We start from the raw sequence: 27,009 nt of genomic DNA, 5'->3' as shown, positions 1-27,009 counted from the left end.
ATCAACTTCTTGTGGCAGTGAACTCCATGGAACAGCAGCTGGGGACGCTAGCTGCTTCCCTTCCTGCCTCTATGCAAGCTTCTTAGATCGACCCTCCTGCTACATCTCCTGGCAGTTCCGGCTCGGATCCTCGGTTCTCGCTGCCATTACCTTCTCGGTTCTATGGAGACGCAAGTACGTGCCGGGGGTTTCTGAACCAATGCTATATCCATTTTACCCTGCACGCCCCAGCATTTCCGTCGGACGGAACCAAGATCTCCTTCATCGTGTCTCTACTTGCCGGCAAGGCCCTGGCATGGGCAAATCCTATCTGGGAACGTCAGGGACCCGAGACCCAAGACTTCCAGGGGTTCGTGCGGTTATTCCGGACTGTTTTCGAGGAGCCAGGACGAGTCTCTTCGGCAGCTACTGCTATCTTTAACCTTCGCCAGGAGGCAAATATATCGTTCAGTTCCGGACCCTGGCAGGAGAACTATCCTGGAACAATGAGGCCTTGGTGGCATCCTTTTGGCATGGTCTATCGTCCGAGATCAACTGGCCGCTCGTGATCTGCCATCTGCCTTGGACGACTTGATTCTGCTTGCCACTCGGGTGGACATAAGACTGAGGGAGAGATCTCATGAAATTCGTCAGGAGGGACGGCTTCCTAGACTGGCGCCCAACTTCCAGCAACCCCTCTTGACTCCTTCTGCTGCTTTGCCCGAGGTTACGATGCAAGTGGACCGGCTAAGATTGTCCGTCCAGGAGAAACAGCGCAGGCGCACCTCAGGACTCTGTTTATATTGTGGCCTTGCTGGCCATGTTGTGCGTCTGTGCCCTCAGAAGCCAAAAAACCACAGCGCCTAGGTTTGGTTGGAGAGACAACCCTGGGCGCCACTGCATTTAATAGAGAACTGTCTTCCAAACTGTTCATTCCCGTAACCATCATTGCTGGCGAGAGGTCCCATCCGGTCTCTGCCTACCTGGACTCTGGCTCTGCAGCCAACTTCATCTGCCTTGACCATGTGGACCTTCTTCAGTTGCCCACTGTCCTGCTGGAAAGGCCGTTGAGCGTTGCTTCGATAGATGGACTGCCATTGCCTGACCCAGTTGTGTCTGTGACCAAGCCATTAAGACTTCAAGTGGGAGCTCATCTCCCTGTTTGCCCTGCCCAAGGCCATCAACCCTGTGCTGCTGGGTTTGCCTTGGCTTCGTTTGCACGCCCCATTCCTGGATTGGAACTCTGGAGAGGTTCCCCAGTGGGGTCCGAAATGTCTTGACTGCTGTCTGGGTCATATCCAGCCACTGCAGCCTTCTACGCTTCAGTCATTGGCAGGGTTGCCTTCTTGTTTCTCTATGTTCTATGATGTCTTCGATAAAAAGGAAGCTGAGACCTTGCCGCCACACCGAGCATATGATTGTCCGATCGACTTGGTTCCTGAGTCGTCTCCTCCTCGCGGTAGAGTGTACCCTCTCTCCTTGCCAGAGACCCAGTCTATATCAGCCTACCTTAAAGAGAATCTGGAGAGGGGCTTCATTCGTAAATCCTTATCCCCGGCCGGAGCTGGGTTCTTCTTTGTCACTACGACCTTGCATTGACTACCAAGGCCTCAACCAAATCACGGTGAAGAACAGGTACCCACTGCCTTTGATTTCTGAACTGTTTGATCGCATACGCGGGGCAAATATTTTTTCTAAACTGGACCTGCGGGGGGCCTACAATCTGATCCGGATTCGTCGAGGTGATGGGTGGAAGACTGCTTTCAATACTCGTGATGGGCACTACGAATACCTAGTTATGCCCTTCGGCCTGTGTAACGCCCCCGCGGTGTTTCAAGAATTTGTCAATGACATTTTTCGTGATCTCCTTTATGTTTGTGTTGTGGTGTATCTCTATGACATTTTTATTTTTTTCCCCAGATCCAGTAACTCATCAGAGTCATGTCCGCCAGGTGTTGTTTCGTCTAAGGGAGAATCATCTTTACGCCAAGCTGGAGAAGTGTGTGTTTGAGGGAAAAAGTCTCTATCCTTCCTGGGCTATATCATTTCCGATCAGGGCCTCAAGATGGACCCTGAGAAGGTAACGGCTGTCCTGGAATGGCAACGCCCACAAGGCTTAAGGGCCATACAACGCTTCCTGGGATTCACCAACTTCTACTAGCTGTTCATTCCCAACTTCTCATCTTTGACTGCTCCCATTTTTACCCTTACTAAAAAGGGTATGAATGCCAAAGTGTGGACTCTGGAGGCAGAAGCTGCATTTGAATCCTTGAAAAAGGCTTTCACGTCAGCCTCTATTCTTCACCACCCTGATGTATCCCTACAGTTTTCGTTAGAGGCGGACCCTTCCACTGTTGGTGCTGGTGCACTGTTGTTCCAGAGAGGTTCGAAAGGCAAGGCTGTGGTATGTGGCTAGTATTCCAAGCTATTTTCTTCCACAGAGCGCAACTATTCGATTGGGGATCAGGCGTTACTGGCCATCAAGCTGGCTCTTCAGGAGTGGAGACATCTTCTGGAGGGCGCAGTCCATCCCATCCTGGTCTTCACGGATCACAAGAACTTGACCTACCTACAGACGGCCCAGCGGTTGAATCCTCGTCAAGCCAGGTGGTCGTTGATCTTTGGTCGGTACCGGTTCGAGCTCCACTACTGACCTGCCGACAAGAATGTGAGGGCCGATGCCTTGTCTAGGTCATTTGAAACAGAGGACACTGTGGAGTCCCCACAGAATATTATTGACCCTTCCTGCATCTTCTCTGTGAACCCCCTTCAAGTTAGAGACATTCCTCCGGGAAGGACTTTTGTGTGTCTGGCAGACAGAGGAAGAATCCTTCGCTGGGGTCACAGTTCCAAGCTGACAGGTCACGCGGGTGCTTGTAAGACCCAATATCTAATCGCCCGCCAGTTCTGGTGGCCCACGCTGCCCAAAGACGTTATGGACTTTGTCTCCTCATCCACGGTATGCGCAGCAAATAAAGTTGCTCACTCCAGACCTGCTGGATGGCTCCAACCACTGCCTGTGCCCGGTACTCCCTAGCAGCATGTCGCAATGGACTTTGTCACGGATCTACCTCCTTCTGCGGGTTGCAGTGTGATCTGGGTGGTGGTGAATCGATTTTCTAAGATGGCTCATTTCGTTCCCTTGACCGGTCTGCCTTCTCCTACACGATTGGCTGACCTCTTTACTCAACACATCTTCCGTCTGCACGGCTTGTACCGAGGGGTCCAGTTCACCTCGAAGTTTTGGAGGGCACTCTGCGGTCTCCTCGGTGTAAAGTTGAACTTCTCTTCGGTCTATCATCCCCAGTCCAATGGGCAAGTCGAGAAGGTTAACCAGATTATCTGCGTCACTTTGTTTCCAGATGACATGATGACTGGGTGCAGCTGCTCCCGTGGCCACAGATCTCCTACAATAATCACACTAGTGAGTCTACCACTTCCAGTCCGTTCCTCATCCTCTACGGCCAACATCCTCGTATACCTCTTCCTGTCTCTACTATGTCCCAGGTGCCTGCAGCTGATGCTACCTTCAGGGACTTTCTGCAAATATGTCAACAGACCCGATCTCCTATCCTGCTGGCGGTGGACCGCATGAAGAGAACGGCACATACAAGAAGACGGGCTCCTCCTCAGTTTCTTCCAGGTACAAAGGTCTGGTTGTCTTCAAGGAATATCCGGCTGAGGGTGCCGTCCTGCAAATTTGCCCCTAGGTTCCTCGGTTCCTTCGAAATTCTGCTACAGATCAACCCGGTGTCTTACAAGCTGCGGATGCGTCCTACCCTCAAGATCCCTAACTCCTTCCATGTCTCCTTGAAGAAACCCGTGGTCCTGAACTGCTACTCCAGGACTCATAGTTCCGCAGTGGTCCCGGGCGGCTCATCTGGGACTTTTGAAGTAAGGGAGATTCTGGCCACCAAGAAGGTGGGAGGAATGACATTTTATTTAGTGGATTGGAGGGGGTTCAGTCAAGAAGAGGTCTTGGGAGCCAGAGGAGAACATCGATGCCCCTGTCCTCATGAGGATGTTTTTCTGCCGCTCTGGTCCCAAGAAGAGGGGGCGTAAGAGGGGGGATACAGTAACATCTATGGCCACGGGCCGTCATTCTGACTTACCCCTTGACGGCCGTGGCCATGGACATCCGAGTTCCTTGCAGCTTCGTCCTCCTGTGAGGCGCCAGCACTCACTTCCGGATATTGAGACTGTCTCCGGAGGAAGCGTGCACGCTCTTAAAGGGCCAGTGCGCGCATAATTGCAGGAAGTCTGCAATCTAGCCAGGGATGCTCGGGGCTATAAAAGAGGCTCTGCCCCTTGTTCCTTGCCAGAGCGTTGTTTGTTACCCAAAGTTTGTCTTGCTAATGGTCCCCTAGTGTCTTCCAGTTTCCTAGTGTTGCCGGTGCCTGTTCTGCTACGCCACGCCTGACGTCTACCTGCCGCCTGGTCCCAGCCGTGCCTGATTTGCTACTGTCTACATTGCCTCAGGTATCCTCTCTGAACTATAGACTCTGTACTTTACCTGTTTGGCCAGCTGCCATCCCGCTACACGGTACGGCCCAGTGGGTCCACACCCCGCATCTTGACACTTGTTATTATAAATTTTACATTGATATGTCTGTAAATAATAATAGTATTGACATCACATTCTAAAGTCAGGTCCTGACAATTATACAGACATAAGTGACATTACCTAGACTCTGCACATCTCTGTCACAGATCACTCTTGTAGGAAGTTTCTTCTCCTCTGCTAACCACAGATTGACCAACCTGTAGGTGTGTGTGTTAAAAATCTACCCCCTACTAAAAGTTATAAAGAATGCACCATCTGCCGGAGGTGTAGCTCGAAACTCCTGGGCCCCAATGTGAAATCTATAACAGGGCGCCCTACCTAACATGTGCCATTTATGATACTGGTGTTTTCTTATGTGGCAGAGGGGCCTCTGGGTCCCCTCAGGCACAAGGGCCAGTTGCGACTGCTACCTCTGCACCCCCGATAGCTATGCACCTGCCCCTACTATGAATTGTACCGAATCACTTGAAAGTTCATTGGCCTGTATAAATATACCCAGTCTATGACCTTGTATTCATATATATATATATATATATATATATATATATATATATATATATATATACAGTGAAGGAAATAAGTATTTGATCCCTTGCTGATTTTGTAAGTTTGCCCACTGTCAAAGTCATGAACAGTCTAGAATTTTTAGGCTAGGTTAATTTTACCAGTGAGAGATAGATTATATTTAAAAAAAAACTGAAAATCACATAGTCAAAATTATATATATTTATTTGCATTGTGCACAGAGAAATAAGTATTTGATCCCCTACCAACCATTAAGAGTTCAGCCTCCTCCAGACCAGTTACACGCTCCAAATCAACTTGGTGCCTGCATTAAAGACAGCTGTCTTAAATGGTCACCTGTATAAAAGACTCCTGTCCACAGACTCAATTAATCAGTCTGACTCTAACCTCTACAACATGGGCAAGACCAAAGAGCTTTCTAAGGATGTCAGGGACAAGATCATAGACCTGCACAAGGCTGGAATGGGCTACAAAACCATAAGTAAGACGCTGGGTGAGAAGGAGACAACTGTTGGTGCAATAGTAAGAAAATGGAAGACATACAAAATGACTGTCAATCGACATCGATCTGGGGCTCCATGCAAAATCTCACCACGTGGGGTATCCTTGATCCTGAGGAAGGTGAGAGCTCAGCCGAAAACTACACGGGGGGAACTTGTTAATGATCTCAAGGCAGCTGGGACCACAGTCACCAAGAAAACCATCGGTAACACTGTCAAGCATGGAGGTGGAAACATTATGTTTTGGGGGTGTTTCTCTGCTAAGGGCACAGGACTACTTCACCGCATCAATGGGAGAATGGATGGAGCCATGTACCGTCAAATCCTGAGTGACAACCTCCTTCCCTCCACCAGGACATCAAAAATAGCTCGTGGCTGGGTCTTCCAGCACGACAATGACCCAAAACATGCAGCCAAGGCAACAAAGGAGTGGCTCAAAAAGAAGCACATTAAGGTAATGGAGTGGCCTAGCCAGTCTCCAGACCTTAATCCCATCGAAAACTTATGGAGGGAGCTGAAGATCCGATTTGCCAAGCGACAGCCTCAAAATCTTAATGATTTACAGATGATCTGCAAAGAGGAGTGGGCCAAAATTCCATCTAACATGTGTGCAAACCTCATCATCAACTACAAAAAACATCTGACTGCTGAGCTTGCCAACAAGGGTTTTGCCACCAAGTATTAAGTTTTGTTTGCCAAAGGGATCAAATACTTATTTCTCTGTGCACAATGCAAATAAATATATAAAATTTTGACTATGTGATTTTCTGTTTTGTTTTTTTATATAATCTTTCTCTCACTGGTAAAATTAACCTAGCCTAAAAATTCTAGACTGTTCATGTCTTTGACAGTGGTCAAACTTACAAAATCAGCAAGGGATCAAATACTTATTTCCTTCACTGTATGTCTTTTTTTTGTTTCTTTAAGGGATGGCTATATTTTGTTGTAGGTGCTGCTGATATATATATATATATATATATATATATATATATTTTTTCATGGTTTATTTTACTTTTTTGTGTTCCTTCACACATTTTAAATGCAATGTTTACAAAAATCATGAAATGTGCAGGATTTCTGTAATTTCTTCTGCTACGAAAAACAATCAAGGCCACAACTTTGCTTTATCCACTGTCTGTTTACTATGAATTGCTTCTGATTGCAATGTTAGGAAGAGGAAATAGGTGACATTAGAAAAGAACAATGAATTTTTAGCACAGCACTTCAACCTCAGCTATGACTGAAACCAGTAAACAGGTAATTGAGAGATAAACATTTACTTTGCAATCATAAGTGTAAATTGGTTTTATTTATTTACTGCACCTTGTGATAATTACACAATCATACAACGCAATGTTGCAGTAAAAAGATATTGGACCTTTATTTCAGATAATTCTCTTTCAATTTATGAACACACAAATGTTTATTAAATGCATTGAGCTTGTGTCTTTTGTTATAGACACAGAATATCAGAAGCTCGATAAGCTATTAAGGTGATTTTAACCTTATTTGTGTTACTTTCAATAAACACAGGGAAATTAATGTTTATTTCTCCAGTAATGAGTTTATTGTGCCATTATGGGAAGAAAGCTAATATCACATCTGATGGCCATTAAGACTAACTGGCAATATACTTAGGTGGCATTTTGTGTGTTTTCAGACAGCTAAGGCTATCATGCTCGGGTACTATTCTAATGAATAAAATCTCAGGGCATCATATGGCTGCTTTGAGTATTGTAACATCCAGCCTGCATTAGCATATTTTCATGCCGCTGTCAGATTAGACAGGAGATCAAAATTGAAGGGACTCTTTATACTTTTATTGAATTTATATATATATATATATATATATATATATATATATATATATATATATATATACATATCTTTTATCAGCAGAAATAAATAATTCTTTACAATGTAGAATATTTAAAGAGATTTTATCACCAAAGTTTACTGAATCTGCCACCAATGTTAAATCTGGTGAGAGGTTCAACCACTGTGATGACAGCCAGAACTTGTTATCATTTACAGTTATTATTATTATTATTATTATTAGTAGTAGTAGTAGTAGTAGTAGTAGTATTATTGTTATTGTTGTTGTTGTTGTTGTTGTTGTTGTTGTTGTTATTATAGGGGTTGTCAGGTTTAGAAAACCCATTTTTAAATAGTCAATTAGAGAATTTTGAATTTATAGAAGGGAGTCCCGACCTCTGTTGTTTGGCCAGAAAAGAGAGTAACTACAAAGGATTTCTATTGCTTTGGATGATCTGGCAAGTCTGTGTATTACATGCACAACCCATTGATTTCATTGGGCATAATGTAATTCTTAATTTCCCCTGTGATGTGCTACAGGGAAATATAACATTTGCTGCCAGGTTTCCACACAGATTACAGCTGATCGCTGGAAGACTCAGAAGCGGGATACCTTGTAAGCTGTTTATTATCAGTGGACCCTTCTAACAATGAAATAATAATAAAGGGTTTGTAAAAGGCGGACAACCTTTTTAATATCCTGTCCAATTGATGTGAGAATAATAATAATTAAAAAAACTGCAAAAATTATACAAAAAATAAAATTTGATATTGAATCTCTGTATTTACAAAATACATAATAAATATTAGGTTATGATGTAAAGGTATATTGGCGGTGAGGGTAGAAATTGACTCTTGTTTATTGGAATTGTAATGCATATAAGGGATAACTAAGAAGGTTGCAAACAGCTCTTCCACAAAAGGGGAACCTCTATATATTTTATCCACCTAGTAAATGGTATACGTATTGTTGTTTTTTTTTCAAACTTGTTTATGCTATACGTATTATTCAGGAGATTTGCAGAATTAGGGTAAATTCACACGTAGCGCATTTAGTTGTGGGAAATCCACAGCATAATACAGTAGCAGCAGAGTGGATGAGACTTGAACAAATCTCGTCCAAACACTGTGTAAATAATAAACAGAAAAAACGCTCAGAAGTTGACCAGCAGTGAGGTTTTTAGGGCATATTCACACGTGGCAGAGTTTTTCCGCTGCAAATGTTGGTGCAGATTTGGGGCAATTACGCAACGAATCTGCACCAACATTTGCATATTTGACAGGTAATTCAGACGTTGCAGAAAACACGGCAGACTTGCCACAGATTTCAGTCTTTGCATTGCAAAGGCTGAAATCCGCAGTGAAATTCCGCTTCTTCTCCGCAACAGACAGTGCATGCTGCGGAGGGAAAATTCCGCACCACTGCCTATGTCCCGCAGCTGAGTTTTCCGCAACGTCTGAACTAACTTGCCTAATAATGTCTTGAAACAAATGTAAAAAAACGGCCGCTGGAGAATTCCAATGCGGACTGTCCGCAGTGGAATTCCACAGCAATTCCGCCACGTGTGAACATGCCCTTAATCCACAGCATGTCAACTGTATTTGCGTAATTGCGCTTTTTTGTTGTGGATATTCCCCATTGAATTCAATGGGGAGGTAATACCGGCAACATATAGCAGATGTTGCAATTTTTGCAGTGGATTTCGCCGCAAAAATTTTAATTTTGGAAAAATTATAAAACCTTATACGTACTTAGCCAGAATCCTGTGCTTCTTTGTCCAGGCCAGCCTCCTTGGATGACGTTTCATCCCATATGACCATTGAAGTCAATCACAAGCTGCAGCGGTCACATGGGATGAAACGTCATCCCAGGAGGCCAGGCTGCAGGACGGCAGAGGGACGCATCGCCGTTGCTACGTAAGTATAAAACGTATTTTTTTTTTATGTGCCATTTCCCGCAGCGGACATTCCGGCTGAAAAACTGCAGCTTTTCGTCCAGGATCCCCTGCGGTGCCCAGAGCGGATACACTGTGTGCTTTTATGCAGCGTCTCAGCCCTGTGTGAACATACCTTAAAATAGTGCTCCCTCATAAGTTTGTGCATCTGTAACTGCCCCCAATGGGCCTCCTGGTTTACAATATTTTTTTAAGATAAAGGTGACATTACACAATAGAAACAGAAAGGTTGTCTACAGTATCCTTTAGGCCATGTTCACACGTGCCGAAATTGCTGTTGAATTTCCGGTGCGGACAGTCCGCAGTGGAATTCTGCAGCAGCCGTTTTTTACCTTTGTTTCTATACAGTTTTAGGAAACTTGTTCAGACGTTGCGGAAAATAACTGTGCAGAAATCAGGCTGCGGTGCCGAATTTCCCCTCCGCAGCAGAATTTCACTGCGGATTTCAGCCTTTGCAATGCAAAAGCTGAAATCTGTGGCAAGTCCGCTGTGATATCTGCAACGTCTGAATTACCTGTCAAATATGCAAATGTTGGTGCAGATTCGTTGCGTAATTGCCCCAAATCTGCACCAACATTTGCAGCGAAAAAATTCTGCCACGTGTGAACGTGGCCTTAAAGAGCTTGTTTTAGGCCGGGTTCCCACGTACCGTAAATGCTTCCGAATTTGCGCAACGGAATTGTGTGCGGAAATTCCGCAGCATTTACAGTGGCAGCAAAGTGGAGTAATCTAAATTTATGCTGCGTTTTTTTAAATTTACTGTTGCAGGTTTTTCTTATTTAATTTAATGGGATGCAAAACCCGCAACAGAAAGAAGTGTTAAGACTTTTGCGGCGTAATCACAGTGATTAGGTCGCAAAAATTGCAACTCCAGAAAAAAAATCATATTTAAACAGAACGCCCTAATTCTTCCTGCAGTCTGGCCTCCTGGGATGACGTTTCATCCAATGTGACTGCTGCATCACAGGCTGCAGCGTCAGATGGCCTGCAACATCATCGTAGGAGGCTGGAGCGGACGCTAAAGGAAGGAGGGGGTAAGTATGAGTGCATTTTTTAGGCAGCGGAAATTCCGTCCGAAAAACCGCACCATGTCGTGGTGCGATTTTTCGGACAGAAGGTGCTGCAGGTTCCAGGTCGGATACGCTGTGTGATTTTTACACAGCGTATCCGACCCGTGGGAACCCGGCCTTAGGATTGACGGCATATTACCAAGATATACCATCAATGTTCGATTGAGGGTCTGACCACCCTGCCGATAGCTAGAACGATGTGACAGCAGCACTAGGAAAGCTTGGATTTCAGTCAATGTCCAATCACTGTTGATCCTAGCAATTTGCCATCAATAACGATCCTGAGACACTCACTAGGGTGTCTTAGAAGATGACTTGCTAGACCACAGATTTTTCTCTGGACAAATAGATTTTTTTTTTTTTTTAACCAAAAGTCTGGTTAGTAAATCAATGTAATAATGTGGTAAAAAAAATTATGAAAATAAATAATCTAACTATTGAGATCAGGGTTATATGGGTAATCAGGGTTATATGGGTTATATGGTACCATTAGGTCTCATTACCCATACAGATATATTAATCAGGTACAAGCCCTGTCAATTGGGGGGAAGGGTAATTCTGCAGACTTTGTTGCATCTATTGTTAGTAATGAATAAGATACTATATTCATTTTTAATAAAGGAGTGCATGTTCCAATATAACTGTATGAAAAGGGGACAAATCCCTATTGGGGTCTAACACAGAAAATGCTGGCAGAAGAGAACCTCACTGTATTTTCATTTTGCTTCTCTGCGTAAAAAAAGGAAAAAAGAAAAACCCTTCTTATATATTTAATGATGATGTGCCATTCCATGACCTACTCGTTTCTATGTCCCAGCTTTCCCCCAGGCAACATATCCAATTTCACTGTATACTTCTCCTGCTGAGTTTTAAGTCACTATTTATGATTTAATCAAATCTCCTATCCTGCGCACTGCCGGGGTAAGAAAAGGCATTTATTGATATTAACCTCAACCAGGTTTTATATTATATGCACCCAAACTCAGAATGACACATCCTTATGTCTATAAGTCTATTTAAAGTTTATATATCATCTTTCATTCTATGGCTGTTTCTTCTTTTCATATCAGCTGAATGCAGGTCTGTAAGGAGAAATATTTATAATTTATTTTCCAATTCCATTTGCTGGTGACACTTTATCTATGAGAAGAAAAATAACTTTGTATGTTTGACATGTTACATACTAAAATGCCTTTAAAGTGGCTTATCGACTTGAATGCACGGGCATTTTATCACAGTTTCTTTGTCTTTCAAATTATTTTATTGTTTTCACGCTTTTCTGCTTTCTTTTCTACGGTAAATTGGATGTTGTTTACTGATTTCTAAATGTTCATGTGTCTGGGACGATAAACGGAGCATAAGGATTGAATGTTGTAAATCAAAAAAAACCTGCTGGGCTGCAAACACACAGGTACTTGAGTACAAAAATAAATTGAAAATTTCAGTAAATTAGCTATTAGAAGGAACTACTTAGATTGCAATAACATGGCCTGCAAATTAAATCAGATATTTGCTTAAATTTTTGCAATTTTTATATAAAATAAAGATTGCTCAACAATAATATAATAAATCAAGTTTCGTTCATGATTAGGGACCTGAAAATGTTTAAAATTCTCAACCTTATTGATTCTTCAGGGCTGGAGTAAAATCTTTTTGATTCACTGTGGATCTGTTACCCGAAAAATTTATTCAATATAGATTTACAAAGTTACATTTCCTACCGCCTCTACAGGACCCAGATTTGCATTTGTTATGTGACTAGCACTATAGGTTGAAATGTCCTGTTTCCTACAGCACACTTTTCAGCTTTGCTGTGTAGACTGGGATGTTGTCAACTGAGTCAACTACCATTTAAGGGGGAGTGGATTTAATAACAGCTCTATTGTACTTTTAGAGGCCTAGATAATGCAGGATATATTTTGTACTGCTAAAGGCATAAATAAGGCAGGCCAGCAACACTACGAACAAATATACAGCTCAGTATGCAGTTTTCCTGCCACACCTGGGTCTCTTGGGAAGGGGCTGAACTCCATCGCTGCCTGTAGACTATTTGTCCATGGAAACATTTATGTCTATTAACTCCCATTCATTGCAGTTGCCATAAAGTACTCACACCCTGCTGCACTGTCTAAACGAACAATGCAGGAAGGATATGTGTACCTCCAATATGGCCGCCCCAGGGAATTTAAAAAAAATACATAATAAAGAGTTGCAACATTAAAAAATTAGGAAACTTTATTTGTCTTCTACTTAAATAAATAAAACTAAAAGAAACTAAAATGAGACACATGAAACATTTCCTTTAAGTAACTTGATGTACCTGTTATGTTACCTGTGATGCTAATACAATTTAATAAGGCATATTTTGTTTTGGAGCCTTAACCTCTTAAGGACACGACCAATTTTGGTCTTGAGGACAGAACAATTTTTTTATATTTCCCTCTTTGCATCCCGACGCTCATAACTCTTTTATTTTTTGTACTACGTAGTTGTATGAGACTTTGTTTTTGCGGGACGAGTTGTACTTTATGTAGGTACCATTTTTTGGTACAAATACATTATCGTTTAATTTCTATAAATTTTTATTTTGGCGAAAAAGCAGAAAAAAAGCAGTTCCGCTGCAGTTTTAATATTTTTTTTTTACATCATACACCGATCATCATAAATAATGTTATACATTTGTTGTACAGGTTGTTACGGTCGTGGCGATACCAAATATGTCTATATTATTTCATGTTTTGGGATTTATATTTTAAAAAGTTTATTTATTATAAAAAATATGTGTTTCTGTGTATTTTTTTTACTTTTTATTTATTTATCATAAAAAAAATGTACATTCATTTAACTTTTTTTTTTTAATCCCATGAAGGGATTTATCATTTTGATTTTGATTTTTTAACTGTAATGTACTGGCATAAATCTATACATTAGCCTGTGTACTGATTGTACACAGGCAGTTGTTAGGGTTTACCTCAGTATGCTCTAACAACAGGAAATATGTTCAGACAGCCCTGGGGTCCTTCAATGGACCCTGGGCTGTCTGGCCATACAAGTTATGGGCTTTGATCGCGTCACAGTTATTTTCTGTGATGCGATCAAAGTGCAGTCGCCCCTCCTTGAACGCCACGATCAGCTTTCATCGCGGCATTCAAAGGGTTAACGGCCCAGCTCTCGATCGCACGCACAGACGGCTGTCACACAGGACGAGAATGCTCGTCTTAAAGCGCGAAGTACTCGCCGCTCAGGACGAGCATTCTCATCCTCTGTTGGCAACCAGTTAATGTTAATCAGACAGAAGAGATAATAACCAAAAATAATGTACATTTAGTAAAGGAACCTTTTGTACACATTCAAACTAAAACTATATTGACAAATATATATATATATATATATATATATATCTACAGCACACAAGAAAATGGCGACAGCACACTGCGAACACTAATGCCACCTAAGCCACTAAATATAAATAAATATGCCCTGGGTGATTTTAATTAGTTTAATGATGGTTCCTACCATCCCCAAGAATATGTAGGTTTAGTCCCAGTTCTGGGTGTATGTGCAGCGTAGGTTCCCACCTCATAGAGGTCGCCTTGTCATGGCAGGCGGGCTCACACAATTTGATCAAAATGTGCGCTACGAACCTCCGTATTGTTAGTAGATTTAGCAGTAATGCATATTTATTTATATTTAGTGGCATAGGTGGCATTAGTCTTCGCAGTGTGCTGTCGCCATTTTCTTGTGTGAGGAATATAGATATATATATATGCAGATTATTCTGCAGTATTTAATTACCAGTATGGAGATTTTAGTTTGAACAAAAATTACATATGTAAAAGTAAGTTTTCTATATTAAAAGTATAACACTAATATTTCAACCTGTGATGGCCTGGTAGATTTTAAATGATACAATTTAGACTCTGAGGCCTTTTTCACATGAAAGGGATAACCGACCGGGTGATGGAGGCTTTTTTAACGGTTGTCACACGGCTGCATTAAAATCCATATATGTCTATGGGGCTATTCACACGGCCGTTTTTTTAATGGACCGTGTGAACGGCCCGGGAAAAAAATTGAAAATGTCCTATTATTGCCCGTTTTCTCAGGTCCCTTAATAGACTCAAGTCTATGAGGGATCCGTGAAAACGGGTCCCGCACGTGTGGAAATCGGCCGTGAAAAACAGCAGTTTTACACGGCCGATTTGACACCCGGTCATGTGAATAAAGCCTGATTTCGTTTTTTCTTTTATTTATACTATAGTCATTAAATAGATATCATAGCCCATTTATGTCAAACAAACCTTTTCAATACTATTGTCATTAAATGGCATGATTATTATATACATCGACATTCAATATAAAAAAATATGACATGTGAATTTGGTAGGAAATTTGGACTGTGAAATTATTTTCCGAATAAGAGTCAAATTCAATCCTTGAACAATATCGCAATGATTTATGGCATGTTTTTAAAAAAAAAAAAAAAAGTCAACTTAGGAGCTATGTTATCTTGCCTACTATAAATAAAACTAAAATTTAAATTTCATTCCGGGAGTGCCCATGGGGTGACAAAGGGAGCCCCCTCCCTTTGAAATGACATAGATGTTTTGGTTGCTATTGACCAGGCATCTAAGAGGTTAAACAGCTGGGATCTGAGATAACTCCGATCCTGACCGTTAGAGCAGGAGTCCGGTTGTCTTTAGACTGCCCGACACTCGTTGTAGCCGGTACATGTACATTTATAATATACAAGATAATGAATTATTTTTTAACACAAAATTATTGTAAGCCACATCTAAAATGTAAACGTCAGATTAACACCAAATAAAACAATGTGGATGCCTAAAATTTGTGTTTTAAATTACTAAATATATCGTAACAAAAATGTGAAAAAAATAAAAAACTTGAAATAATTATTTTCAGTTTCGATTAATAGCAATTAACCATTTTGGGATTTGCCATTATTTGGCATTATCTCTCTATCTATCACACACATATGTTAACTCACATCAATTTTGTGGGCACACTAAAAAAAATTATGTTGAGTACATAGTAAATGAGAATAAAAAAGATTTAATTACACCACATATTTGCCAAATGTTCAGAATATTTGCATTTTATAACCAAATTAAAGGTATGTGTTGATTTTAAACCCTAATACAAGAAGATGGTAGTACCTTACAATGTAAAAACATCTACAATATACATTTTCTTTTAGAATTTGCATACTAAACATATTTACAGAGAAGTTTGTTTTTTTTACCTTTTCTTTTTCACTTCCAAAGTTACCTTTTTACTTACCATTGTGGCAAGTCACATTTATCCGCTTAATAAGATTTTCTAAACCAATTAGCCAATCTGCTAGGAAATGGAAGACTAAACTCATGTATGAACACTGCTTCAAGAAAAATAAGAGCTGACAACAACCTCAAAGAAAATTATTTTGACACCAAAAGCCACCCATAATGAATGTCATAAAAAATTATATAGGTCGCACGAGTACTAAAGAGTGCCTAAAGAAATCTAGAAAATAGTTAAGCATTAAACACCTGTCTTTTATAGCACTGTGCAGTATATCATATATAGATATGAAATGAAAAAAATGTGTTAAAGAAAAATTTAACATAATGTGATACGATGTGATGTCAAACAATAGGGGATTTTCTGATGATATGACCCCTTAATGTAAAAAAAAAGTTCAATGGGGTACAGACTGGTTAACTGATGTAAGAAATGTATAATTTGTCTAATTACCTATTAACACAAAAGCAGAATCACAAAAAATACTAGTGTAAGCCTGACCTTAGACATGCTGGGCGAAAAATGTTCTAATGTAACCTGTTAGGCTGGGTTCACACGACCATGTTACGTCCGTAATGTACGGAACGTATTTCGGCCGGAAGACCCGGACCGAACACACTGCAGGGAGCCGGGCTCCTAGCATCATAGTTATGTACGACGCTAGGAGTCCCTGCCTCGCTGCAGGACAACTATCCCGTACTGTAATCATGATTACAGTACGGGACAGTAGTTCAATGGAGAGGCAGGGACTCCTAGCATCGTACATCACTATGATGCTAGGAGCCCGGCTCCCTGCACTGCGTTCGGTCCGGGTCTTCCGGCCGAAATACGTTCCGTACATTACGGACGTAACATGGTCGTGTGAACCCAGCCTTAGAATACTTGACAACCAAGATTATACTTTTTTTTTTCCTTAGGAAAGCATTGAAAGTATAACTTTGTTTGCTTTGGTATAATGGGGAAAAAAACATTATTACAAAAAATATACATTAAATAACACAGCAGATAATCTTGTTGATTTAAGAGAAATTAAAAAAAAGATTATTATAGATTATATTTATTATAATTTATTATTATTTTGTAAGTACTGATTAAAAAAGTTGATCATGAGTTTTGATTGAATAATAATTTGCTCTCCATTTGTTTTTTAGTCTTTTTCTGTAAACAATTTGATTTTATGTGTTTTGTTTAATGCCTATCTATGTTATTATCTTTACTCCACTGATAAATGTTAAATCTAGAACAACATTTCCAAAAATGTTATAATAATATAATGATAAAATAAAGTCACAGTCCAGATTTTCTGTCTTATCAGCATATCTATCATAGTTCATGCATTATTGTCTGTTTGTTCATTAATCATAGCATAATAATAGTAATAAAAAAATAGTATTTACAATTTATTTTATAATATAAGAATATTCCATAATTTATATATCATACAATTAAAAAAAAAAAAGAAAAAATATAATTTTTGAATAGGCACTTACTGGAATTACAGTTAATCCTGATACAGTCTAGATAGGGAAGAATAGATGAGAAATGAAAATTTATCCTTCAAGATAATAGCTGCAGACATCCAATAAAATTACAGTCCACCCTTCCGGGGACAGACACATGCACATGTGGCCACTCTATATTAGTATATTCTTGTGCCGCTATTACTCTTAGACACAGAATTTTTTGAAAAATAAATTATTTCAAGTGAATACTGAATTATATTGGCCAATTCAAACTGTGCTACATGGAGACAAACCTCAGTATGCTTTAAAACATTCAAAGATGTAGATCTAGACAGGCAGCAACTTTCTCCCCAAATGTGCCAGAACACAGAACAACTGAGAAACTGGATATGTCAAGTTCCGTCACAATGGAGATATAGAGCTTGCCAAAAAGATCATCCATCTTGTGGAGTAATGTTCTACCCCAAAGGTTTAAAATATATATGTGTTGGGAAAATGGAAAATTATCAGTTTGGGTACTCGAGACAAAATATGCCATAACCTGAATTAAAATAATGTTTTTTTTAACAATAAAAAAAATAATACACAAATTCCAAAAAATAATAAGAATTCCTGCAAGGCAAGACAGTCTTGTTTAGTGAAAAGTGACAATTTTATTTTTATTATCTGTATCATTACAAAAAAATATTGTGTTTATTGTGTTCAGAATATATAATATTTGGTCCTTTGAGGAGAGCATATATTTTAAAACCAAGATTTCAATCTCATGTAGCAGAGTTTGTCATGTGTCGTCAACCGCATCAGAAAAGTGGTGGCAAACAGTCTGGGATCAAAACACGCACACATCTTGCTACAAAATACCACTGCATTGACAGGTCCTAACGTTCTGTAAATAGAAGGAGCAGATGTTGCCACGAGGGGGAGTCAGAGGAGCATCTGAAAAGATGCAAGTGATGAATTTCTCAGTCTTCAATTTATGTTGCTATTCAAAAGATCCTCCTAAGCACAGTGCAATCCACTATGCTATTTAGTTATGTTTTCTCCTATAATAAGGCAACCTCAATTATTAAATTTTTCCAATTCTTTCCTTTCATTTAAAATTTGCATTAATTACAAAATATACAAAGTATCATAATACCATTTTTAGTATAATTCAAAAACAATATTTCTATGTACAATGCAGAACGTGTGGACAATTTTATCCGGTAGGAAAAATTATTTATTTTTGTTCTGAACCATCAGTGCATTATTCTGTGTAAGAAATGATGTGGATGATGTTCTCCAGACTGTTTGCTGAGGGCCGCAGTCCTTGGTCATTGAAGGGTTATTGTTCACTTTTGATTGAAAACGTAAAAATGCAACCACCAAAAAAATAAATGAAGCCAAATGAATTTTTAGTGTGAAGTAGTGTAGAATCGATGGTTAAAAAAGAGAAGAACAAGCAACGTAACAATAATCTACATCACAAACTCTATCATTTACTCGACTTTCGTAACTCTAATTACTTTTGGGACTAAGTGTTTCGTCTTCTCTTTTTTAACTGTGATGAATTGTGTTTTGTGCAAGCAAAATAAATATTGAAAAAAAATAGTTAAAGAGTAAAATGGATATTAAGGAAAAAAGGTCAATGATGTAAGAGCAAGCAAGATTTAATGTGATTTGAAATGAGCAGAAAGGTTAGTCTGTGAATTTTTCTCTAGTGTTACCTAAATTGACCGTTAGTTTTACACGTCCAGCATCCAGTTCTAAACGTAGAGTATCTGCAGAATCTCTGGAAGTAGTCGCCATTAAAATACCATAAGCACGCTGAGACCGGAAACGCAAAGACACGTCTTCTGCCTCTGTGTGCATGACTACAGGGAGCTGAATCTTCATAAACATGCTTCCGTCATAGCTTAAAACCGTTGCCTCTGAAAAATAAATTTAGGTCATTATTTTTTATTTCATTTTTTTTCATTTAATTTGCCATATACTACATTTTGGAACATTTTTGTTTTACTAGAAGGAAATTTTAATATATTATGAAGCAAGAAAAAGTACAAATAGTCAGTAATAAACGCCAAATATAAATCTTTTATCCAGTGGTGCTTTACTCTGTATATGCATTGCTTGTGTCTTTGCTGATTGCAGTTACCACAGTACAATACAGACGACCTTGGGATACAGTAGAGGACAGTCCCAACTCAGTGCTCAAGTAAACTTATTCTCTTTCTGTCATAGCTTTAGTACATGACTTCTATCCAATTTCATCATTAATGGGGTAAGCAAGTTTTTTTTCTCCTTAAGTCTTGTGCAATGTCAATATATCAAAGGTCTAAATCAGAGGTGTAACTTGAAGTTCCTAAACTCCAATACAAGATCTGTAACAAGGCCCCCCACCTACCATGTGCCATTTACAGTACTCGTGTATAATAAATACACCAAGGTCTGGGTGCAACGGCTAAATGTGAACTGCCTATAGCTTTGCCCCTGCCTAGATATAAAGTACATTAAAGTCAGTAGGAAGCTGAATATCACAATTTAGCAAATGTGTACATGTACAGAATATCCTTTTATTTTGACAAGCATATACAATCCTATGGTTACCATTCCTCATTAATCCTAGACTGTGTCACCTCAACATTTTCTGGGTGCAGTATCACAGAAGACCCATCATGGCACAAGCCCAAAGGTTCTGACTGTATTTTAGAATTTGTGAGATAAGCTTTCAACAGAGTCAGCTGGCAGTTGTCTAACGGCTCCTCTGGTTTTGGCAGGAATAATTTTTTAGAAGTTCATTAAGTGGGAGCCCTTTTAAGGGGAGACCTTGGATTTCCAGGGTGTAGGGTATCCATGGGTATAAGACTTTAAAAAAAAAAAAAAAATAGTGACCTACTGTAAGATGTATCCAGTGCTTCCTTTGTAAACCATATAGGAAAAAGGAATATCCACACCTAGAGCTACTCTGCATACGAAAGCCCCCAAAATGCACATTATGTTCTATATACAGTATAAGTACAAATTATTGAGACAACTGGATAACTCTGCTAGGCAAATTATATGTGGTTGTGCTGTTATGATACAAGACCCGATATAATAGGTTTCCTTTTATATTTTGATTAGAAGCGTACGTAGAGGTAAGGGGGCCCCATAGCAATGATTAAAATGGGGTACCATTCTGGTGCTGAATAACACCACAGAGGAATTGGTGCTTGGTGCTTGTTTGCTCCTTATCTCTTTTTCATGATCCATTTGTTAATTTCCCACACCCTTATTTGCTAATGTTGAACGACCTGTGGAGAGAGAATCTCTGCACAGGTCCTCACCACTAATTACAGGGAGGGTAAACAGCCAACTAGGTCTGGTCCCCTTTCACCAAGAGCACAAAGCGCCACATAGGCTACCTCTATTGCACATTACCTCTTGATTTTAATTATTAACTATGTCATGTTTAGTCCTTTTAATTCCAGTAAAAACTAGTACAATGTCCAATGTCTAGTACAGGGCCTGAAGGGCAGAGCATGACTCCTATCTTTGGTGTTATTTAGTTCTCTGAAAACCCCTCAGGCCCTCCACTAAGCATAACATTGTTTTTCCTGGAGTGTTCCTTTAATTAAAAATAAAAATTTCAAAATAAAGTGTTTTTGAAATTTAACATTTTTGGAAGATTGCTAAAAAAACAAAGACGACAAGGCTGCCAGAACGGGCACCCTTAGCCTTCCTCTACCCAAACGTACCTCTAAAAGCTTCAAAACATTAGTATATTAGGAAAAACAACAGACTGCACACATAGACATTACAAACACAGACACAGAATTTACCACAAATGTAAAAAAGCATAATGGAATATTAGATGAGAAGCAATTACATAAACTAGTTATAGTCACATCAATATTACAGTGTCACATGGGAGTCGTATTTTGCGCCAAGCGCACAGATCCTCGTACTCATACAGAAGTGCAAGGCAAGTGCACAAGGGACAATATATACTGTAGATGAAACCTACAGCATATATATTGTATACCTATGAGAATCTTAACCTAAAGATAGGCTCCTGCTGTGTTCAACAATGGAAATGAGAGTGTGAGCCAAATTATATTGATGTGACATCTGTCATTCCATCTGCCGCATTTCATAAAAAAACTAAACCAACCCTGAGATTAGACTGATGTTTTTTGTTTTATGTATAATCAGGGAAAGATCATAATGCCACTATAAATCATGCTTACTTTTATGGCAGCAAGATAAAAAACAAAATAAAAGTTCATGTTGTTGCCTCCATAAATCGTAGGTTTTAAAACTCTTATAAAGCTAGATTTAGAGACAAATAAAAGAAAGACAAAACAAATGCAAAGCAAAAACATGTCCGTGAAACCCTCAATGTAATAAAAGAAACACCATGATCAGTAATAGTATATTACTACTACATGTGATGAATGTGTGGCTGTATTATACACTATTTTGTATTCTTGTTACTTTTTAAGCTGGAGATAATGGTATTATTATTTGCCCCCTGGTATAAGTGCCCCCTGCTCTAGCTCTTAGGCAGATGAGGTTAAATAAAGACTTTACCTTTTCCATAATACATTCTATTTAATTTAGTTTTATGAGTTGATACCTAGCCTATTAGAGACTCATCAGACTCCTACAGACTTCTATATACAAGCCAGTTAAATAAATGCCCCTTACAACTAACCACACAATACAATGGTAATTAGAGGCAATGGTAAAATTATATTGTTTGAACATTATTATAATTTAGATGATAATATGTTCATTGTGGAGCCTTGAGGATTACAAGTTCCATCTAAAAAAAAATCTAAATAGTATAAAAACATGTAATTAAAACGGTTAGAAGGGAAGGGACAATGGATAAGGACGGGATCATATAAGAGGTAAGGGGTCTCATAGCGAACATTAAAATCAGGACTTTTTCTGGTGCAGCCCCAAAACTAACCACCTGGGACTTGAGAACTTGGTGCTTTTTTGCTCTGGATCTCCTAATATTTTAGGACCTGTGGAAAATGGGGGATATAGCTAATCTGGGTAAGGCCCCTCTTCTGCAGAAGCTCCATATCGCCGCACGGGCTGTCTCTATGCTACGCAGTAGCTTATCAAAATGACACGCACCTGTAATCCATAGATTTTAGTGTACATCTCTTTCTTTTTATGTTTTTGGTACGTAACATTGTAAATACAACAAAGACATTCAAGAGTTGAAATTATTTATAGAAGACAATGGTGTAGGTGCATTATCATCATCACATACTGTAAATGCTAGTATAGTTTACCATCCACAGCTCAATGTTCCAGTTTATTTATATGACAGCAATGGCGCAGATGGTTAATATACTAACTCTAACAGTGAATCCTCTTTCACCTTTTAGCTTCAATATTCTGAACTTTGGTAAGTTAAATAAACCCCCAGTACACTCTGGGACAGATTGTGCCTGAAACATGTTATTAGCTGAGCTACAATATGATATGTATATTAGCCGCACATGGTAGAGCATATGTCAGGCCTGATATATATAATTTACTATGGTAATCAAAATACTGAGTATAGATAGAGGGATGAATACAAATATCAAGTATGTAATGTTAAATCGTGTCCCTACACACATCACTGGTATGCCAATGTCGTGAAAAGGTATTACATGGTGTAGCTCCCCAAAATTAAATCAATATACAGTTAGGTCCAGAATTATTTGGACAGTGACAAAATCTTCATGATTTGGGCTCTGCATGCCACCACATTGGATTTGAAATAAAACAACTGAGATGCAATTGAAGTGTAGACTTTCAGGTTTAATTCAAGGGGTTAAGCAGAAATATCCTGTGAAATGTTTAGGAATTGCAACCATTTTTCTACACAGCCTCCCCATTCCAGGGACTCAAAAGTAATTGGACAAATTAACATTACCATAAATAAAATGTTGTTTTTTTAATACTTTGTAGAGAATCCTTTGCAGGCAATGACTGCCTGAAGTCTGGAACCCATGGACATCATCAAATGCTGGGTTTCCTCCTTTGTGATGCTTTGCCCGGCCTTTACTGCAGCCGTCTTCAGTTGTTGCATGTTTGTGGGTCTTTCTGCCTTAAGTTTTGTCTTAAGCAAGTGAAATGCAGCTCGATCGGGTTGAGATCTGGTGATTGACTCGGCCATTGCAGAATATTCCACTTCTTTACCTTACAAATCCCCTGGGATGCTTTCCAAGTATGTTTGCGTAATTGTCCATCTGTACTGTGAAGCGACGTCCAATCAAACTTGCTGCATTTGGTTGAATCTGAGCAGAAAGTAAATCCCTGAACACTTCAGAATTCATCCGGTTGCTTCTGTCTTCAGTCACATCATCAATAAACACTAGTGAACAGTGCCTTTGGCAGCCATGCATGCCCATGCCATCACACTGCCTCCACCATGTTTTACAGAGGATGTGGTGTGCTTTGGATCATGACCCGTTCCAAGCCTTCTCCATACTTTCTTCCTCCTATTATTCTGGTACAGGTTGATCTTAGTTTCATGCTGTTCCAGAACTGGGCGGCTTCTTTAGATGTTGTTTGGCAAAGTCTAATCTGACCTTTCTATTTTTGAGGCTGATTAATGGTTTGCACCTTGTGGTGAACCCTCTGTATTTGCTCTCATGAAGTCTTCTCTTTATGGTAGACTTAGATACTGATGCACCTACTTCCAGGAGAGTGTTATTCACTTGGGTAGATGTTGTGAAGGGGTTTTCCTTCACCATTGGAAGGATTCTGTGATCATCCAACACTGTTGTTTTCCGTGGACATCCAGGCCTGTTGGAGTTCACAAGATCACCAGTGCGCTCTTTTTTTTTCAAGAATATACCAGACTGTTGATTGTGCCAGTCCTAACATTTGTGCTATCTCTCTGATGGATTTTCTTCATTTTTTTCAGCCTAACGATGGTCTGTTTCACTTGCATTGGGAGCTCCTTTGACCTCATGTTGTGGGTTCACAGCAACAGCTTCTAGATGCAAATGCCACACCTGGAATCATCTCCAGACCTTTTACCTGCTTAATTGATGATGGATTAATGAAGGAATAGCCCATGAAGCCCATTAAATAGCTTTTGAGATAATTGTCCAATTACCTATGGTCTCTTGAAAAAGAGGCAGCTACATATTAAAGAGCTGTAATTCCTAAACCCTTCCTCAAATAAGGATGTGAATACTCTCAAATTAAAACTGAGAGTCTGCACTTTAAGCCCATATTCATTATATAACTGTATATTCAATATGTTTTGGTAAACAGCTAAAATGCCTAAACGTGTGTCACTGTCCAAATAATTCTGTACCTAACTGTACCTACAAAGTAAATATGAGACCAAACCCCACTTTATATGACCAATTATCAAAGCTTTATCGTTTTGTTACATATAAGACAGATAAAAATCAGTCACCCAGCGGACAAGGCGGTATCACCGGTATGAAACACATGGGGCATATATGCATAAAAGTATAAAACTGCTACACAAAGTGCAATGTACAAGCGGGAAACGGAGTGGATCATATATCAGTACAAATGTATGAGATTAGCACAATCCTACAAATCCAAAGAACCCCTGGAAAAACAGATAAAGCTATTACATCATGGAACTACATACATCAGGATGTAACACAGTAAAGTCATCTAAGACACATAGATATCATCACAAAGAAAAAGCAATAAAGAAATAAAGCTTTGATAATTTGTCATATACAGCAGTGTTTATAGTTAATCGTTTATTTGTAGGTATATAGTGGTAGAAATCTTTGTAATTCTACTTAAATAATAACTTTTTCCATCTCTAAAAAATATAGTTGAGTTCCTTGTAAGAGTTAATTTTAGCTGAGCTTTCAGAAAATGCTGCCATGGCATGTTAGGTTAGGTGACTGGAATCTGCTTGGGTAGAGAGATGAGCCGTCTCAGTTTGATTGATGTGTTCCTCTATTGTGTACCAGAAGCACTGCAGAGATTCTGCATGCCGTGGTCTTATGTCACTTTCGTAAAGCAAGAAGTAGAAGACAGAGCGGCATCATATCTTTAGGTCTAATTACTTCTTATATATCCAGAAGGATTTAGGAGAGGGTCATGAAACCCCGGGTAATGGGAAGAGAACAAGTGCTATTAAGAACTATTTGCTAGGATTATGCATAAAAATATATCTACGGCAATGGTTCTTAAAATTTGCAATGTGATACTTTATGTTAAATGCAATGACCTCTTTATAGCTGCCACATTTACAATATCACATTTTGATACCAGTAATTTGACTTGCACAGTGTATAGTAAAACTGAATAAAACCAGATCTGCACCGGAATACAGATAAAAGCATGGGCGTAACTACCAAGGCTGCAGGTATAGTGTGTGTTATGGGGCTCAGCTAAGGGGAGATTTTCCGTTTAGAGTTGAGATGTAGTTAGGGGATTATGAAAGGGGGGAGTTAAAGGGGAGAGTAGAAAATTGAGCATACATTGTTCGGAGACCAAAGGGATAGAGTGGAGACTAAAATAATCATAAGCTTTTCATGTCCAGAACATACCTGCTGCCCAGGGTGTAGCTATAGAGGGAGCAGAGGAAGAAGTTGTACCTGGGCCCTGGTGCCTGAAGGAGTTCAAATGCCCCTCTGCCATATAAGGAGACACCAGTATTATAAATAGCAAGTGATAGGTTGGGGGCCCTGTGACAGATATTGCATTGGGGCCCAGTTATGCCTCTGCTTGCAGCTTAAGGTAATTGTGGTGGAGTGGAGCCCCATTCACAGTTTTACTATGGGGCCCCAAGGTTATTTGTTATGATTATGACTGAGAGAGTACTTTGGTCTGGATAGCGCTCTTTCACAGTGCAGTTCTTCCTGCCAGATGGTAATTACGGACTTTACTGTGGGAAACCCAGTGATCGTCTGCTTACCATGGGAGGAATAACTAATAGGGTGCCCATAAACATCCGTAGACTTCCATGCTAGTCATTGTTTTTAATACGTGTCTCTGAGGTCCTCCAGTGGTACCAGCATATCAACACGAATGACATTTTATGTGTTCTCTACCAATATATTTCTAGTGCATGATGTAGCCCTGCAACAATGATTTTGATTTTATTGTATACTAAAAGTGAACAATAAATGAAAGTAAAACTGAAACGCATGAGCACAAATTAGATTAAAAATTGTCCTGCCAACCACATTATTCAGATGCATGTCTCCTGTTTATTTGCAAATCAGCATATGTTGCCTTTCCCTGTTAAAATGATGGCAATAATAAGCATTTTTTTCTTGCTCATTTATCTCCACTATGGCCATATGTAGTAGCTGAATTTTGCCACAGGGTGGTACACATTGCCTACCTAATTGAATGATTTTGTAATTTTGTTGACAGTTTGGTTCAACCCCTGCCAGCTTCACTCCACCAGCAAAGGAACAGTCCGCAGCATCAAAGTTGGCAGCCAATAGTCAAAAGGTTTTGAGTTGTAATATTGATTCTGGGAATCCTTGGTATATTCATATGATAAAAATGTTAATAAAATCTTATTTGGTTTTTGTCACATTGTTTTCTTCTGTATTTTTACTCATGTATTGTACCTAACAGTTCAACATATTGGAGTCTACTTTACTGTGAATTTCATAATAAACTGTGACATACACAGCTCTGATCCATCCACCTATAAAATTAAGCTTGCCCACAAGTCAAACCTAAAAAAAGCAAGACAAGATTTGGACAATACCAGTTGATGAAACTGAAGACTCTTCTATACCAATACACTTTCTAAACTGCAGGTAATTTAAGTAATGTGTATATTTCATTTTATCTTAGAATGCCTTTTAGACTGGCTGTTTCTACCTTAAAATGCACGAAACG

The 27,009-nt window shown here is 39.5% G+C and overlaps 1 protein-coding gene across 12 annotated transcripts in view; it reads right to left on the bottom strand.

Moving 5' to 3' along the window:
• The window catches only part of NRXN1 (neurexin 1), a 1,175,924-nt gene that overhangs the window by 584,264 nt on the left and 564,651 nt on the right, over positions 1 to 27,009 (bottom strand). For 11 of the 12 annotated variants that reach the window (XM_075863167.1, XM_075863168.1, XM_075863178.1 and 8 more), the window contains 2 exons: positions 18,879 to 19,082; positions 17,200 to 17,226 (listed from right to left, as the gene is read on the bottom strand). In XM_075863167.1, coding sequence (XP_075719282.1) covers positions 17,200 to 17,226; positions 18,879 to 19,082 — 231 coding nt within the window. The remainder of the gene's footprint in view (positions 1 to 17,199; positions 17,227 to 18,878; positions 19,083 to 27,009) is intronic. The other variant, XM_075863172.1, reaches the window with a different exon arrangement.

The sequence above is a fragment of the Rhinoderma darwinii genome, chromosome 4, assembly GCF_050947455.1.
Source record: "Rhinoderma darwinii isolate aRhiDar2 chromosome 4, aRhiDar2.hap1, whole genome shotgun sequence".
NCBI classification, from domain to species: domain Eukaryota; kingdom Metazoa; phylum Chordata; class Amphibia; order Anura; family Rhinodermatidae; genus Rhinoderma; species Rhinoderma darwinii.
Note: the sequence above shows the minus strand (reverse complement) of the source record. Positions and strands in the feature narration are given on the sequence as shown.